Raw genomic sequence first — 19,200 nt, 5'->3', positions numbered from 1 at the left:
TAATTAACTTCCATTCTTCTTTAATAGTCATGTTTACATTTCTCTTCACTTTGAAGTCCCTGCTCTCCTCTGGCTCTGTATAAGCTTTTTCCAATGTACCATGTTACTTCTTCCTTATCCAATGCTGCACTAACACTCATAGATTAATAATCACATATAATTCCTGGTTTCCTCATTTCTCTTTAGTCTGATTCATGGAAGTCATCTGAGTAGTAATACTTGGGAATTTTTTAGATTTATTTTTTTTCCTTCTTCTTCTCCTCTCTCTCTCTCTGGTTTTTTTTTTTTTTTTTTAAAAGAAGAACATGGCACACAACATTTTCTTTCACATCATCTCATTATCAAGAGTAGTGCCAGTATGATCCATACATATATACATTAGTACTTATGGCAGCTCACCAGGAAATGTTGGAATATATACTGTTACAGCAGATGGTGACACACGTTTGACATTCATGGAAATAACACAGTGCCACATGTCAGTGCTTGGATTATATTTCTCTACTGTATTGAGTTCATGCACACTATCACTGCCACCCACACAATAAATTCGATTGTGGAAAACTGTTATTCCAAAATACGCTCGGGGTATTTGCATTGGCTTCAGGACACACCATGTGTCTGTTGATGTGTCATACCTGAAATCATAAAATACTTAACATCAAAATAATATTGTAAATGCATCTTATTGACTACAAAAAATTTATGGAATGAAGGTAATAAATCACCAAAGAGTGAAGGGGTTAAGTTCCAATTGACCTATAAACGAGACTGAGAACTTTGGTAGCTTTTTGGATGAATCTTCTTTCAGAGCTACATGCACACATATTCGTACACCTTATTGCAACACAATTCTGGCTAACTGCATTTTGCTGGCACTGCAGTTTGTTGGGCCAGGGTAGTCACACAGGTGTGTGTGTATGGGGGAGAGAGGAGCAGGGGGGGAGGGAGAGAGGGGGGAGGGGGAGAGGGGGGGGGAGGTAGAGAGACTGAAATACTGAAACGAAGAGAGTAGTAGAAAGGATAGGACGACTGGAGATAATAATAAGGCAGTTAATGGATCATGCCCATGTTGTAGCACCATCTGTTTTATATTTGGACACATAGTGAGCTTATGGTTTTTAGGTGTATATGATGCCACACTTGATGTTTGGGTCAAAGAACTTGTAATAGTGATGCTGAAAGTGAAATTACAGTGAAACATGGTTCAACAGCGCATTTTGCATTGTGGAGCTATATGTTTCTATGTAGCATTCAATTCATCACAATCCTAAAAAGGTACAGAAAATGATTACTGATGCCTTTTCATGTGAATATATATGTGTGGTTATTAAATATATCTAAATACCTTTTGTTAAATAAAATCTGACAGGCTTAAAATGAATGTAAGGACAATCTGAGACACATTCAGGGAACTTTAAAGTAAAATACTATCAACTGATTTTTAAAAAAATGTATGATTTTTTTGTTATTATCTAAAGTCAATAAACTTATCAAAATCAGCTGTACTGTCACTCATTGATCATACTGGCACCAAAATGGAGTAGGACACACAGATGGTGAAAATCCTAATTCTTTTTTCCTGAAATTGTTCCCTTGTCGAAGAGCATACTATGGTTCCTCCTTTCAATCATCACATGAATGTTGAAATGGCAGACACTGAGTTGACCAATATTATGAAATGGATAGATTGCTACTCAACATAGAGACGACACATAGAGTTGCAGGCAGCCACAATGAAGTGATGTTACATATAATCTTTTGGCCACATATCTTTCAGAAAAGAGAAATGCACACACATTCATGCAAGGAAGCACATGTCACACACACAAGGCCACTACCCCCAGCCACTTAGCCAGGCTGCAACAAAAACACACTGAACGAAGTACCAGTCCAGAGTAGGACAGGGGAAGGAGTAGGATTGCAGGGTATGGGTGGAGAAAGAGGAACCAGCACTGCCTGGCGAAGCATGCAGGAACAAGGAGTGGTACGACAGGGCTGATAAGCACAGCATCAGGAGGCTATGGGGGGAGGGCGAGGAGGGGGAAAAAGCAGGGAGTGGAGAGAAGAGTAGCAGTGAATGGGAAAAGACCAGTGGATGAGCTGGCAGAGAGCAGCACTCATTGAGGATGAGTAGAGGAAAATATGAGGAGGTGACAGGACAGAGGGGGCAGAAACAGTTGGGTGGAGGAAGTGGGGATAGTAGGTTACCATAGGTTGAGGTTGGAGTGATTTCAGAAGCGGAGAATGTGTTGTAAGGATAAGTACCATCTGTACAGTTTAGAAAAGCTGATGGTCGAGGGGGGTGATCCAGATGGCCCGAGTTGTGAAGCAGCCATTTAAATCATGTATGTTTTGTACAGCTGCATATTGTGCCGCAGGGCGGCCCACTATCATCATACCCTGAAATTAGGGACATTCTACCCCAAGATCATATTCCTGAGGAAGACCCAGGTGCAAGACCTGCCCAATCCACTCAATCATATTCCTGTGGAAGACTGAGGTGCAAGACCTGCCCAGTCCACTCAGGACTTCCTATTCCAGTCTTGTTACTGGCTTATCCTGCTGCGTCAGAGGCTGAGCTATCTGTGAAAGCAGCACTGTTATACACCGGCTCTGTTGCAGTCATTGTTCAGCTTTTTAATTGGTGTGACTACAAATCAGCTGCCCAACAGGATGAATGGTCATCTCCAAACTATGGCCAAGAACAAAGTGGATCACCCTGTGCCTTAACATGCAGCTGTAAATAACATACTTGATTTGAAGGGCTGCTTCAGAACCTGGTCCATCTGCATCTCCTCTGCCACCAGCTTCTCTGAACTTAGCAGATGGAAGTTATTCTTAAAACACATTCTCCAGTCCCAAAAAGATCCTGGCCTCAACCTACAGTAACCTACTGTCCTCACATCCTCTACCCAATTGTTTCTGCCCCATGTTCCTGTCGTCTCCTCACTATTCACCTCTCATACCCTCATTACCTGCTGCTCCCAGCCAGCACAGCCACTGGTATTTTCCCCTTCTTTGCTCTTCTCCTTCCCTCTCCCTGTTTTTCCCCCTCCCCTCTCTCTCCCCAACAGCCTCCTGAAGCTGTATTGTCAGCCCTATCTTGTCACCTCTAGTCCCTGTATGTTGTACTAGACAGTGCTGGTGTCTCTTCCTCACCCATAGCCTGTTGTCCCTCCCTCTTTCTCACCCCGCTCTGGATTGTTGCTCCCATTCAAAGCCTTTCTATTGCAGTTTCAAAGCATTTCTATTGCAGTCTGCTCAGATTGGCCAGAGGTAGTGACTACATGTTGTGAGATGTGCTTGCTTGGATGAATGTGTGTCCATTTCTCTTTTTTCTGAAGAAGGCTTGGCTGAAGGCTTATATGTAACATTCTTTTTATCATGCCTGTCTGCAACTCATCTTTATGGTGCATTGGAAAGTATCCTTTAAATAATATTGTTGATATTCCAATATGGACTTTCCATTGTTAGATATTGATATGAGAGAAGGTAGAATAGAAAATCAGTTAGAATCACCATAAAGAGGAAAGTTACTTTATTTGAAGGGGTACTTAAATTACTATGTAGAGATTAGGTGCAAAATTTGCTCCTTTACTAACAGAAGCTTATCATAGGTCATAGGAGAAATGGCACATATTCAAGGAGATTCATTGATCAAATGTGAATGTGTTCAAGTATAGGTCTAAATCAGCGACACCGACGTGTTGTTTAAAAATGGAACACACACTATTCTTACATATTATAACCTTTCTGGAGACAGCAAGTCCCCTTTGTGGGACACGACATGGAATCCAAAAACAGGAACATTTAGAAACTAAGATTATTTTGCTTATCTATGAGAGCCACAAAGCAATAAACAATGGTAAAAAGTGCATTATGTTATTAGCAGATGGATATGATGTATCTAGGAAAGTTTTAGTGGAATGCAAGAACACATGCAGAGACTCAACACTTGGTGCAAGGACTGCAAGTTTACCCTTTAGAGTTTTATTACACCATTGAGACCAATCACTGAAATCAATGAGAACAATAAAATATATTCAGAATACACATCCAGAGCAGTTTAAAGTTTTATGTTTTTAGGTTATCACTTTTTTGACTAATTGATCAGTATAGCATCGACAGTTAAGCAGTGATTAAAATCAACCTCATTATGATGCAAAGGAATTACTGACATTGGCTGAAAGCGGGAATTGACTGAAATCAATGTGGAAAGCTGAAAATTTGTGATCAACCAGAATTTGAATCCAGTCTCACATTGGGACTTTCACAAAGATAAGACCCATGGGACAGACGTCTGGGAGCAAAAGTCGTATAGGGACGAACAAAAATATGGCTTAGGTTTATTGGTCAATGGAACAAAACTGTAAGAGGAGTGGTAAAGATGGCAGGGAGGATATTCTTCATTTCAGGTGACATATGAACATCACATCTGCATTGAAGAGTGGTTCTCTTTTTGCAGTGGACTGAAAACCTTTCCGAGGCCTGTGCAGACTGATAATACCCTTCCCATCTTGTCTACCATGCCTTATCTCACACAATAGCCTGCCAAAAAATAGTAACCCCCTTGTCACTCTCATTAATGAAAAGAGGAACACATGAACCTTGTTCTCCACCAATTCTTTGACTACGCACCTCTCATCATGTTCCTTGCTTTCAGAGTCGAATATTTTGAGAAGTGGTAGTACCCATCAAAATAAGAAAGTCCAGTAAACATGGGCTCTAAAATGCATAACTTAAGAGCTATGAGCACTTCTTCATCTTCAACATCATGTAACATGTCTCTTCTACTGCAAACATTTTTCTTTCCATATTTTGGGAGGAGGTAGTATGGTCCAAAACAAGGAAAAAATATCCCATAAATATAGGCTCTAAATGTATGCCTTTAGAGCTATGAACACTTGTTCAATAGAAAAGATGTTTTTCACAGGAGCAAAGATCGACATATGTTTATAGTTCTTAATGTATGCACATTAGAGCCCATGTATACTACTTATTCCCAAAATATTGAAAGGAAAGAGCTTGCAGTAGAAGAGATTTGTTTCACAGTTTCCAAGATGAAAAAGTGTTCATAGCTCTTAAGGTATGTATTTTAGAGCCCATAAATATTGGACATTTTTTCTTGTTTTGGTGGATACTACCATCTCAAAATATTGAACACATTTTTAACACCCTGTTTACATTGTAAATCAGACGAAAAGACAAAGTAATCACTATTTTAATAGCATTGGGTTTTTCAAAATTAATATCAGGGTTTCAAGGCTTTGTACCATTTATTACATTCAACTTGTAATTATACTGAGTATTACATCAAATGGAAGAGTACCTCGAACAGTTTTTCATAAGAGTGCTCAATGTGAGTATCATCCATCCTTCATCAATGTGTTTGTAATAATTGTTGCAAAAACTGCTTTAATCCCGTGTCTTAAGTCAGATAGATCAGCTGTTAGCAGAGGCACATACACAAGATCCTTTATGAACCCCAAAAGGTAAAAATAGTATAACATCAGATCAGGTGAACATGGGGGCCACATGAAATGAGTTCTGTCCTCAGGGCCATTGCGGCCAAGCCAGTGGTCGGGTACAATGTCATTTAACAAGTGGCATACTGAGTAATGCCAGTGAGACAGCACACCATCTTCCTGTAAAATAAAGTTCTGTGGTTCAGATTCTCCAAGTCAAGGAAAGAGATGTAGTCCTAGCACATCAAGGTAAGAAACACCAGTTACTGTTGCGTCACCAAAAAAGATAGGCTCATAAACTTCCCACCAGGATACAGCACAAAAACATTCAATTTAGGAGTTCTCATTGCAACTGTACCAACTTGTGGCAATTTTGCTGACCCCCAGAAATAAATGTAAATGTGAGTTCACATTTCCTCTTAGGTTATGATGTTTCATCACTGAAGATGACAAGATCCAAAAAATCTTCATTGTCATGCAGAAATATTTTGTTTGTAAAGTTGGCATGCAAACCACAGTATGTATGCTTTAGAGCTTGTAACAAGTACAAATGGTAAGGAAATAGTTGTAAGCATCTCCTTAAAAGTCTCAATACTGATGTCGCTGGAATTTCTAATTCACAACTAGCCTTCCGAACTGATGTCTTGGGGCTATGCGCACTCATTCAACATGTTCTTCAGTCACTCTAGGTCATCTCACACTCTTCCCTTTACAAAGGCAGACAGTGTCTTCAAATTGATGATATCATCTACGGGTGTTAATGTCACTTGGACGATTACAATGGAACTTAAAATCAAATGCATGTTCTGCTGTAACAACATATTCAGGCCTTGCTAACTGTAAAACACAAAAAAGTAGCTGTTCACTGGTCACCATCTTTGCTACTAGCATGTTTTAATGAAAGATACAGGAAATAATGTATGTGCATGTGCACAGGTACACAAAAAATTGTTTAAGTTGCTCTTTTATTTGATGTATTATTTATAATTGCAATTTGAATGTAATAAATAGTACACAGCCTTAAAACCCCCATGCTCATTTTACCTGTAGCAATCTTACAAAACCCTCATCAGCTAACAAAATCATTGCCTGATGTCAGCTTTGCAAACTTACGTACAAAATAAACAAATAACAGTGGAATATTTTTAGTTTTGTGTTCTTAAATATGAAACTCTTCTACCAATAAATAACAGCACCATAAAGTGAAAGGCTGTACAGCCTTTAATCACAATGATGATAAAAAATATAAAAAAATAAAACTATTCCTGATAATGTAAAAGCAAGTATTAAATACTATCATTCATAGTTCTTGTATCAGAAATTGGGTAATTTAAGAGCCAGCTGTTTATTAACACACAAAAATTTTCTTTCTAACCTATTTTTGGACTTAATACAAATTCTCCATACCTTTCAATGCTTCTGAGGTATATCTCATCAGAAGTGCCTCCAGCAACATAAATGGACTGACCACTTGCCACACAACCGAAGTGAGCACGTGCCTGCACCATGGGAGCCACAAAGTACCATGCAGTTTGTGAAATGTCAAGTCTCTCAACTTTTGATGTACATCTTTCTGCGGTTGGGGAATCTCCACCTGAAGCAATGAGCTACTTTACTTGCACATGAATGACACAAAAACCATTGGCATTTTATTCAAGAACTCCATGGGAAGAAAGAAAAAGATACTGTAATATCCAACATTTATGAATATTGCTACACCAAGGATTATATACATGTGACCTACGTGGTTTCTTACAACTGATTAGGTGCATAACAATACACAGATGATTGAGATTACTCAAACCTGAGTTCACAAAGTGCTATCAATGATTCCCAAAGATTCCTACTGACCAAACAACTGACCAATCACATCCCTGACATGTTTAATAGATGACATGACAATAAAATGTAAAATTATAAAAATTTTAAAAACTTTCTATAAAACTTTTTAAAACTTTCAAAATTTTCTATATATTGTCTCAGTCACATTTGTGATTGAGACAATATACAGAAAATTTTGAAAGTTTTAAAAGTTTTTAAATTTTTTATAATTTTACATTTGATTATCTGCTTACAATCACTTTCTCCTATTCTAACAATGTCAGATATATTTGATGACATGGAAGGTGAACACATAAAAAAACAAAGCAGGACAACCTGCTGTTCCTTGCACAACATTTGTGCATTTCTCACCATATATGACCACGTGTAATCATTTGAAAAATGGGATACAGAGTTGCCTACGAAAGGAACTGAACTCAGATCAAAACCTTCTTGATGTGGTTGCCGCCCAAGCTCTGCTCAGTATGTAGCAGTCGAGATTGCACGGTGTATCAAAAGGTGCCCTAAGGCATCACAATTGGTGTTTGTCCATTATTCCATTCACTGATGTAGACTGCAGATGCCATCATAGTTTCCAACATGTAAGTAGCAATCACAGCAAAGAAGCTATATGGAGTTTCAAGCAAATACTTCAAATCTTGGCATTCAGCATACCAGTAACGGTGTTTAAGAGCCCATTACAGTCTGAAATGCTTTTAGTTTCTGAACAATGGAGCTCAGTGCAATGGATTGCATGCCTCTATTTTAGACTACATAAATAATGCCAAACTGTTGTTACACTTACATTTCTCCAGCTCTGAGCTGCCATTATGGACAATAATAATAATAATAAACCCCGTGGAGGCCCGGGAAAAGAATAGGCCTCCGGTATGTTCTGCCAGTAGTACAAGGCGACAAAAAGAACAAACCACTAATAGGGTTAACCCCCCTTTTAGTGTGATGAGTTGGTTCAGGACAGAACTAAAGATGCCTCGGACAAGCGCCATCATGGTCAGGGACGACGCTTGAACCCTATGCCCGCCCACAATGGTAACGACACTGCTAGCCAACTGGAAAATGATTTAAATCCAAATAGAGGTGTTTTGCAGGATATGCTTCCTGCAACCACCCTAGAAGGAAAACAAAGACAGAGGATGAGATGGTCAGATGAAGTTAATCGACACCTCATGTTCTGTTATTACCAAGCAACAAACCTAGGAACCAACACAACTGGATACAGATCACAAGTATACACAACATTTATTACCAGATACCCAGAATTAAAATTTTTAACAGAACAACGACTAGCTGATCAGATCTGTGTAATAATAAAAAATAACAGGATACCCCAGTCAGAATTAGAAAACATCAAACAACAAGTACAACAAATACTGGAACAAAATAATGTGCAATCAGAAGACGAAGAAAATACAGTAATGGACTCAAACATCCCAGAGCAAACAAACAAAGAACAACACGCATCAATTAAACAATCAGAGGAAAACGAAATCTTAAGACAGCCACCAGAACAAGCACAAATAGAACACGAAGTGACACACATGTTAGATACAGAAGAAAAATGTCAGCTGACATATATAGAATACAAAGACACAAATACAGACATTAGACCATTCTTGCATAGACCGCCAAATAACCCACAAGTCGAAACAACAATAAAAACTATCAACACAATCATACACAACAAAATAAATGAAAACACAACTATGGAAGAGTTACAACAACTGGTTTATATAGGAGCACTCACTACACTAAATATACACACTAGGCAGAGATCAGAACCAACCAACATACAGGAGAAACCCACAAAACCAGCATGGCAACACAGTCTACAGATCAGAATAGAAAAACTGAGAAAAGACATCGGACAGCTAACACAATTTATAAGAAATGAAATGTCAGAAAGAAAACGAAAAAGGTTAGGTAAAATCTCACAACAAGAAGCGATAGAGCAATTAGATGAAAAGAAGCAGAAATTACAAGCATTGGACAAACGACTTAGAAGATGCAAAAAAAAGTGAAAATAGAAGGAAACAAATCCAAACATTCAACACAAACCAAAAGAAATTTTACCAGACAATAGATAACACACACATTAAAATAGACAATCCACCAAACATAACAGATATGGAACACTTCTGGAGCAACATATGGTCAAACCCGGTACAACATAACAGGCATGCACGGTGGATACAAGCAGAAACAGACACATACAAGATGATACCACAAATGCCTGAAGTGATAATTTTGCAACATGAAGTCACCCAAGCAATTAATTCTACTCACAATTGGAAAGCCCATGGAAAAGATAAAATAGCAAATTTCTGGCTAAAGAAATTCACCTCAACACATTCACATCTAACTAAATTATTTAACAGTTACATTGCAGACCCATACACATTCCCTGATACACTTACACATGGAATAACTTATCTGAAACCTAAAGATCAAGCAGACACAGCGAACCCAGCTAAATATCGCCCCATAACATGCCTACCAACAATATACAAAATATTGACTTCAGTCATTGCACAGAAATTAATAACACATACAACACAGAACAAAATTATAAATGAAGAACAAAAAGGCTGTTGCAAAGGAGCAAGAGGATGTAAAGAGCAACTGATAATAGATGCAGAGGTGACATATCAAGCTAAAACTAAACAAAGGTCACTACACTACGCATACATTGATTACCAAAAAGCTTTTGATAGTGTACCCCACTCATGGTTACTACAAATATTGGAAATATACAAAGTAGATCCTAAATTGATACAGTTCCTAAACATAGTAATGAAAAATTGGAAAACCACACTTAATATCCAAACAAATTCAAATAATATCACATCACAGCCAATACAGATTAAGCGTGGAATATACCAAGGAGACTCATTAAGTCCTTTCTGGTTCTGCCTTGCTCTGAACCCACTATCCAACATGCTAAATAATACAAATTACGGATACAATATTACTGGAACATACCCACACAAAATCACACATTTGCTATACATGGATGATCTAAAACTACTGGCAGCAACAAATCAACAACTCAACCAATTACTAAAGGTAACAGAAGTATTCAGCAATGATATAAATATGGCTTTTGGAACAGACAAATGTAAGAAAAATAGCATAGTCAAGGGAAAACACACTAAACAAGAAGAATGCATATTGGATAACCACAGCGACTGCATAGAAGCGATGGAAAAAACAGATGCCTATAAATATCTAGGATACAGACAAAAAATAGGAATAGATAATACAAATATTAAAGAAGAACTAAAAGAAAAATATAGACAAAGACTAACAAAAATACTGAAAACAGAATTGACAGCAAGAAACAAGACTTATGCTATACCAATATTGACCTACTCATTTGGAGTAGTGAAATGGAGTAACACAGACCTAGAAGCACTCAATACACTTACACGATCACAATGCCACAAATATAGAATACATCACATACATTCAGCAACAGAAAGATTCACATTAAGCAGAAAGGAAGGAGGAAGGGGATTTATTGACATAAAAAACCTACATTATGGACAGGTAGACAATTTAAGAAAATTCTTTCTAGAACGAGCAGAAACTAGCAAAATACACAAAGCAATCACTCATATAAATACATCGGCTACACCACTGCAATTTCATAACCACTTCTACAACCCTTCAGATCACATAACATCAACAGATACGAAGAAAGTAAATTGGAAAAAGAAAACACTACATGGCAAGCACTCGTATCATCTAACACAGCCACACATCGATCAAGACGCATCCAACACATGGCTAAGAAAAGGCAATATATACAGTGAGATGGAAGGATTCATGATTGCAATACAGGATCAAACAATAAACACCAGATATTACAGCAAGCATATTATTAAAGATCCCAATACCACAACAAATAAATGCAAACTTTGCAAACAACAAATAGAAACAGTAGATCACATCACAAGTGGATGTACAATACTAGCAAATACAGAATACCCCAGAAGACATGACAATGTAGCAAAAAGAATACATCAACAGCTTGCCTTACAACATAAACTTATAAAACAATACGTTCCCACATACAAGTATGCACCACAAAATGTACTGGAGAATGATGAATACAAATTATACTGGAACAGAACCATTATAACAGATAAAACACCACCACATAACAAACCTGACATCATACTCACCAATAAAAAGAAGAAATTAACACAACTAATCGAAATATCCATACCCAATACAACAAATATACAAAAGAAAACAGGAGAAAACATTGAAAAATACATCCAACTGGCTGAGGAAGTCAAGGACATGTGGCATCAGGATAAAGTTGACATTATACCAATTATACTATCAACTACAGGAGTCATACCACACAATATCCACCAGTACATCAATGCAATACAGCTACATCCAAACTTATATATACAACTACAGAAATCCATAATTATTGATACATGTTCAATTACCAGAAAGTTCCTAAATGCAATATAACATATACTGTACAGCTAAAAGGAAGTCACGCTTGATCAAGGTCCGCGTCACTTTCCATTTTTGACCAGACATAACATCTGAGAAAAGAAAGAAAGAATAATAATAATGTTGTATGGCTCAACAGCCTGGTGCAAGTCTTTCAATTGGTCACCACTTTGGCAAGTTGTGTGTCTCTGAGTCAACGGCACTCAGTGTACCCGTTCAAGTACTAATTGGACCTCATGTTTCTTAACTTGAGTGATCGGATGAGAACCAGTGTATCCAGTGTGACAAGGCCATTGGCAACTTTACGAATGAAACTGTGTAGTCTGTTACAGCCTTGTAAACAAGATGGCGGAGCACATAATTCTGCCATATTTGCATGGTTCAGTAGCTGGACATTGCTGTTTATACTCTCTTCCAACCATTAGTTCTGTACATGCAACACTGCCACAATACTGTAGTTACATTCCAATTTCCATGTATGAGCCAAATTTTCATAGTATCTCCATACCACATCCCCAAAACTAATCATTTTCCCTTGTGTGAACAAACAAACATACAAGTGTTTCATCTTTTGATATTAAGTGGGAATACTTGTACTTGCCGCCTTATTTCCACTTCATTTGATGGCTTTTTGTCCACTGAGCTATATTTAGCACTTCTCTCACCATTCACACAAGAGTACAATGCTTGGCAAAAAATACACTCTCTCTCTACAATTTTAATTAATTACTGTTGTTACACTGCTCTACAATCTCATTTCAAAAGTTTAGATTCAGTTTGACTATTTTTTCTCAGTGTTATAATATTTTCAAATGTTTGTGTAGTACTGATTTCATGAGCCTTTTACGTTACATTAAAGATAAAACCAACACTTACCAATGCCTCCTAAAGCATATACCATGCCCCCTACACAAACACAGGAGTGAAAGCCACGGCGAATTTTCATCGATTCAAGTTGCTGCCATTTATTCACAGTATTGTCAAAGACCTGCAAATAGCAAAGTACAAATACCTCAGTACAAAATGAGAAGCTTCTCTTTGTGGCTGTCTGCCTATGAGATTACATAATACTTATTTAGTCTTAAATTACAGGCAAAGTATTGCTTAACATTGGATATATGTTGGTAACTTGAAAAGACATTAATTACATTTTTTTATTTTATTAGATATGTATCGGAGTCATAATTAATCACCCCATAATTTATATATATTTATGAAAAAAAGGTTCAGATAAAAGCTAGACAGATGTTGTTTGAAAAGTCAGGCTTTAGGTTTCAGTTTGGATTGCACACTGACATCTGTACTCTTCAAATGATTGTTAAGATGAGTGATTATGTTTTAAGCTATGACTGCTTGTACTGCTCTGAAAACAACAGCCTCAGTTAGAATCTGGTTATGTACATGTTAAAGTCATATAGTAATGTGTAGTTACAAGCTTATCAAGTCTCCTGGACTCAGTTTAAATGCTCCGAGTATAGCTATTCAATAGCTGAAATCTAGATCTACAATAAAATACAGATTGGATTTGCAACTAATTGCTGACTTCCTTTTCCTTTTTGAAATATATCACAGTCACTGTGCACAGCTGTTCCAGAGGAATCAGACTTGAGTGCAGGACTAGTTATGAATAGGAGGGTAGGACATAGAGTGTTACAGTGGACTGTTCAGTGATAGGATTGTTTCTATCAGAACTGATAGCAGCCCAATGCTAACAATAATAATTTAGATATAAGTGCCAATGCCTCAAGCAGATTAAGATATAGGGAAAATTGGTAATGGTATTGCGCAATGAATTCAGAATGTAATGTGAGATGATAATCTAATAATAATGGGGGACTGGGATGTAGTAGTACGGGAAGGAACAGAAGAATATAGCCTTGGTAGCAGGACAGAGAGAGAGAGAGAGAGAGAGAGAGAGAGAGAGAGAGAGAGAACAATTGAGTTCTTATTCAAAAATCATAAAAGAAGGATGTATGCTTGGAAAAGACCTGGATATTATAAGGGCACAGGTACAGTGATTAATATTTAGGGGTCTTGCAAAACATCTGTATCCTTAGCAGTTAGCATACTTGAGTAATCATTTACAACTGGCATTTAGCTAGGTTTATGCAACATTGCTTTAGTTAGTGAAGGTATTGAGGCAATTATGGGTGTGTTGGGGTTGGATTTTTATGTCTCAGGTGCTTCTGGGGTGTTGTGCAGCAGCGAAAGACAACCTTTTGATGATTTTTAGTCAATGCAAAGAGTCACTCAGAGTCTGCAGTGCTGTGCATCAAACCATGGAGCTCCTCCTTGGCAAAGTTCCATAGTTTTTGTCAACACCGATCTAAGAATGTACAACAAAGAAAATAGAAGAGTCTGACAACAGAAATTTGTCAGATGAGATGTTCTTGTGAAATGACTAAGCTGTAATCCGAGTTGTAAATCGAGTTTGAGTTGTAGTCTGGCCAATAAACCAGATTGTGTCTGGAGTAGATAGCCCGTTATTCTTCATAGTAAAAGTAGATTTGTGGAAGAACAGCTGGAAGAAGTGGAGGTTCTGTCTGGTATAAGGTAAAAGCATACTTCAAGATGGGGGAAACCATCACAATACAAAGGAAGACTGCAGATGGATTACATCATGGTCATATAGAGATTCCAGAATGAGATATTGGATTTTAAAGCATACCCAGAAGCAGACAGGAACTCGGATCATGAAGAGTGCAGTGAAGTTTAAGAGAATCATCCAAAAGAACCATTGTCGAAAGAATTTGGACACTGAATTAGTGGGGAACAATGAGATGTATTTGAAATTCTCTAAGCTTGTAGATACTGCAGTACTCAATGAACAGCAGGCACTTCAGTTGAAGAGGAATGGACATCTCTAAAAAGTGCAGTCACAAAAGTTGGACAGACAAACATAGGCACAAGAAAGATAACAGCAAAGAAACTTTGGCTAACAGAAGAAATACTTCAATGATTGATGAAACAAGCCAGTACAAGACTGTTTAGAGGAAGACAAGAATACAGCAATATACGCCACTTAGGAAAGAAAGAAATATGGAGTGCAGGGGAGGCACAGTGAAATGGCTGCACAAAAAAAGTGATGAAATCTGAAAAGAAACCACTATCAGAAGGACTGGTTCAACATACAGAAAGGTCAAGGAAACTATCAGTGATATTAAAAGCAATGGTGGCAACAATGAGAGTACAAAGGGCAGAGAGAGAGAGAGAGAGAGAGAGAGAGAGAGAGAGAGAGGAAAAAATGATGGATGTTGACATGAAAGACATAGGGGATCCAGTATGACAGTCAGAATTTAATGAAGTTTTAGAAGACCTGTGATCAAATAAGGCAGAAGAGAGGGATAATATTCCTTCAGAATTTCTAGAATCTACTGGAGACATACCATCAGACTTTTGGAAATATATCAGCAACAAAATCCCAATGATAGAAAGGGTAAATAAATTTGAGAACTATTGCATAATAAGCTTTATGCTTCATGTATCCAAGTTAGTGATAAGAATATTACACAGAATATAGAGGATATGTTAGATTTCATTCAGCTTGGGTTTAGGAAAATTAAAGGCACCAGAGAGGCAGTTCTGAAATTGTGCTTGATAACAGAAGCAAGAGTTAAGAAAAATCAAGACATGTTAATAAGATTTGTCAACCTAGAAAAGTACTCAACAATGTAAAAAGATGCAAAATGCCTGAGATTCTAAGAAATATAGTAGCAAGCTATAGGAGAAGATGGGTACAGTGGAACTTTGCATAGCAAGCATAATTTGTTCCAGAATGTTACTCATTGAGTGAAACACTTGTTAAGTGACGCCATTTATCACATATAAATTAATGTAAAATGCAATAATGCATTCCATGCAGAAAAAGTACAAAAAGTTTTATCTTATTCATTTTATTTATTCAAGGAAAGTTAAACATGTAGTATTATGTGCCTTATCATTCATGATACATAACTAATTCTTTTTTACTAGCAAGCTATCTATAGTCACGTGTTTCTGCCGATGCTTCAACACTTGGCGAAAATGCGACACAGCATTGTCGTCAAATAAATTTGTAGCGTGCGTAGCCACTGCTTTATTGGGGGTGATGAATTTCAATGTATGATGCAACTGATTCCCATGCTTACAGCATCTCTCTTATTGTGCCAGAAGATTGATGCTTTGCTGTTACTGCCTCCTCCTCCTCCTCATCCTCTGAGGAACTCCTCTTCACAGCTTCTCGCTGTGAAACATACTGAAACTCCATAAGCTCTTCAGTGGTCATTTCCAGGCTGTGATCTTCCATAAGCTCATTGATATCATTGTTATCCATTTCCAGTCCCATGCTCATGGTCAAAGACACAATGTCATTGGCTACAGGCATCACAGGTACTGACTCAAAGTGCCTCAGAGTCACAGCTGACAATGTACTCCGGCCAAATCTTCTTCCAAGCAGAAGTGAGAGTTCTGTTAGTAACCCTTTCCCATCATCTAGATACAGACAATGATGTTGAAGTGATATTTCTAAAACTGTCTGAGAGTGAGATTGGTAGCTTCAGTCAACTCAAGACAATGCTCAAAGAGCACTTTAGTGTAGAGTTTCTTAAAATTAGAAATAATCTGCTGGTCCATAGGCTGGAGTAATGGAGTGGTGTTGGGTGGCAGGAATTGGATCTTGATGAATTGGTCTTGTAGGGCTGGAGAATGGGCGGGAGCATGGAGTGGCAGATTCATCTCAAGCAAATAGTTTTTCACCATAGGACCAAATACTTCATTGATCCAGTCACAAAAAAGATCACATGTCACCCAAGCCTTATTGTTGGACTTTCACATCACACTGAACTTGCTCTTCCTGACTTTACACTTCTTGAAGGCTCATGAAGTTTCTGAATTGTAAACAAGCAGTGGTTTAATTTTCAAATTGCCACTTGCATTGGCACAGAATAACAGCATGAGATAATCTTTTATTGGCTTGTGACTGGCAATGCATTCTTCTCTGCTGTTATAAAGGTACACTTTGGCATCTTTTTCCAGAATAGACCCATCTCATCACAACTAAAAACCTGTGATAGATAAGCCTCAGAATCTATGAGCATCTTGAAGTTGCTGATGAAGTTCTCTGCTGCCTTTGTGTTGGAGCGGGTAGCTTTGCTGCCCCTCACAATGCTGTGGATGCTGGTTCTTCTCTTAAACTTCTCAAATCAACCATGGCTTCCCTTAGAAACTTCTACGGCCGCTATTGTTCTTGTTAATAGTTTCATCTTGGAGTTGCTTTTCATTTATCCATGAAGTGAGCAACCTTTTGACATCGACCAGAATATGAAACCATTGTTTAGATGCCCTTGTCACACCCTTTAAAGCACCTATCTCCTAAATCTTATTCTTGTTCTTGAGGATAGTGCAAACAGTTGATGTACACTGATCATATGTGCTTGCTAAATCAGTAACACTCACACCATGTTCACATTTTTCAATGATTTTACATTTCATTTCTAAGGTCATTTTCTTTCTCTTTTTTTTCATCTTCTTGTGGCTTTATCTTCATGGACATTTCTATGAATATTATTAAAATTTGCACACAAAAAATACTGTGTGAACACAAGTTTAGAAAAATGTGTGATCAAAAGCTGCACTAAGATAGTAAAAGAAGGAGCGTTAAACCCAGACTGCAGTATGTACTAAAGACATCGTTCGTATGCCGCTGCCGACAATGAAAGGTGTTCATACTGTTGAATGTTTCCCCGCCACATGCAAATGGCTGGTGAAGTCGCACTAACTGCTGTCACTCATTATGCGAAACATTGCTGGTTAAGCAAGTCATTTTTTTACAATTTTCTAGTACCTTCCACCGCGGAAGTCGAACACGCGGCAGAACAAATGGACGTGGTCAGCCCATAGAGGGCTCCGCCTCTGCAGCGGCTATTCCACACAGCGGCTCTCGCGCAGCGAGGGCGCCACCGCTAAGCCACATGCAGACAGCAGCCAATAGCCGCTCCCTCCGGTTTCGTATATAGGGACCCGCTCGCCCTAGTCCAGCCAGTCTGGTACTTGCTCTGGATTTTGTTTGTATCTCAGCGGTACTGTGTTCTGGTCGTTGCTCGTTGTTGACATTTGCCTGGCTCTGGTTCTGAGTGGATTTACGTTTGGTGTTTGGTGTTGTGGTTTCCACAAGCCTCCGTTGTTTATCTCTTCCTCGTTGTGTCGCTCATGGTCGGTCGTGGTCGGTTGTTGTCAGTTGTCGTTGGTCTGTCGTCCGACTCGTCCTGTGTTTACCCGGTGGTGAATGCTCCAACACCGGCGGCTTCCCCGCCTGGCGGCTCCGATCCGCAGCCCAAGGCGTTCCCGCTGTTGGTTGTGGTTACTACAAATTTTGTTTTGCTTATTAAGTGAATTGCATGTTATGGGAGGTCTCATTAAGAAGGTTCCACTGTAATATATGAAATGTACAAGAACCAAGAAGGACCAATAAGAATGGAAGAGCAAGAATGAATTGCTTGGATTGAAAAGAGTGTAAGACAGGAATGCAGCCTTTCATCCGTGTTGTTCAATATATACACTGAAGAAGCAATGACAGGAAATAAATAAAAGGTTCAAGACTGGGATTAAAATTCAAGGCAGAAGGATACTCATGACAATATCTGCTAATGACATTCCCATCCTCAGTGAAAGTGAGGAAGAATTAGTGGACCTGTTGAATGGAATAAACAGTCTAATGAGTGCACACTACAGACTGATAGTAAACTGGAGAAAGACGAAAGAAATGAGGAGTAGCAGAAGTAAGATCAGCAATAAACTTAAAATCAAAAATAGAAAAAAGCACAGAAAAGCAAAATGATATGAAATAAAATGAAAAAAAAATTTTAAAAATGTAATAAAGTTATTTTGTGTGTGTGTGTGTGTGAGAGAGAGAGAGAGAGAGAGAGAGAGAGAGAGAGAGAGAGAGAGAGAGAGGGGGGGGGCGGGGAGGGAGGGAGGGAGGGGGGAGGGGGGAAGGAGGGAGGGAGGAAGGGAGGGAGAGGGAGGGGGAGGGGGAGGGGGAGGGGGAGGGGGAGGGGGAGGAGAGAGAGAGAGAGAGAGAGAGAGTGAGAGAGAGAGAGAGAAAGAGAAGAAACAATAACAAATACATATTTGAAATATCATAAGAAAATTCGGTTAAAGGCTATAGAAAGATACAGACAGACAAAGCAAATGAAGCAGCTGAAGGAAGCAAAACAGTGGAAGCCATTTAAGTCAAAAGAAATGATACAAATTAGTGTAAATGATGAACATGCCGATGGTGAACGCAGAATTATTCTTAGAAACCCATTTTCCATCTGGATGGTGAATGCAGAATTATTCTTAGAAACCCACTTTCCATCTGGATCTTAAAATCAGTGGTGTTGAGAGATGGATATGTTGAAATATACTAATTAACAGAATGTGTCAATAGAGAACAATG

The 19,200-nt window shown here is 38.3% G+C and overlaps 1 protein-coding gene across 3 annotated transcripts in view; it reads right to left on the bottom strand.

The window, feature by feature from the left end:
* Window positions 1-273: 273 nt before the first annotated feature.
* The window catches only part of LOC126253297 (kelch-like protein 28), a 153,997-nt gene continuing 135,070 nt past the window's right edge, over window positions 274-19,200 (bottom strand). For all 3 annotated transcript variants that reach the window (XM_049954527.1, XM_049954528.1, XM_049954529.1), the window contains 3 exons: window positions 12,660-12,771; window positions 6,876-7,062; window positions 274-638 (listed from right to left, as the gene is read on the bottom strand). In XM_049954527.1, coding sequence (XP_049810484.1) covers window positions 386-638; window positions 6,876-7,062; window positions 12,660-12,771 — 552 coding nt within the window. In that variant the 3' untranslated portion in view covers window positions 274-385. The remainder of the gene's footprint in view (window positions 639-6,875; window positions 7,063-12,659; window positions 12,772-19,200) is intronic.

The sequence above is a fragment of the Schistocerca nitens genome, chromosome 4 (assembly GCF_023898315.1).
Source record: "Schistocerca nitens isolate TAMUIC-IGC-003100 chromosome 4, iqSchNite1.1, whole genome shotgun sequence".
In the NCBI taxonomy this organism is placed as follows: Eukaryota; Metazoa; Arthropoda; class Insecta; order Orthoptera; family Acrididae; genus Schistocerca; species Schistocerca nitens.
The sequence above is the reverse complement of the archived record's forward strand: the minus strand, read 5'-3'. Positions and strand labels throughout refer to the sequence as shown.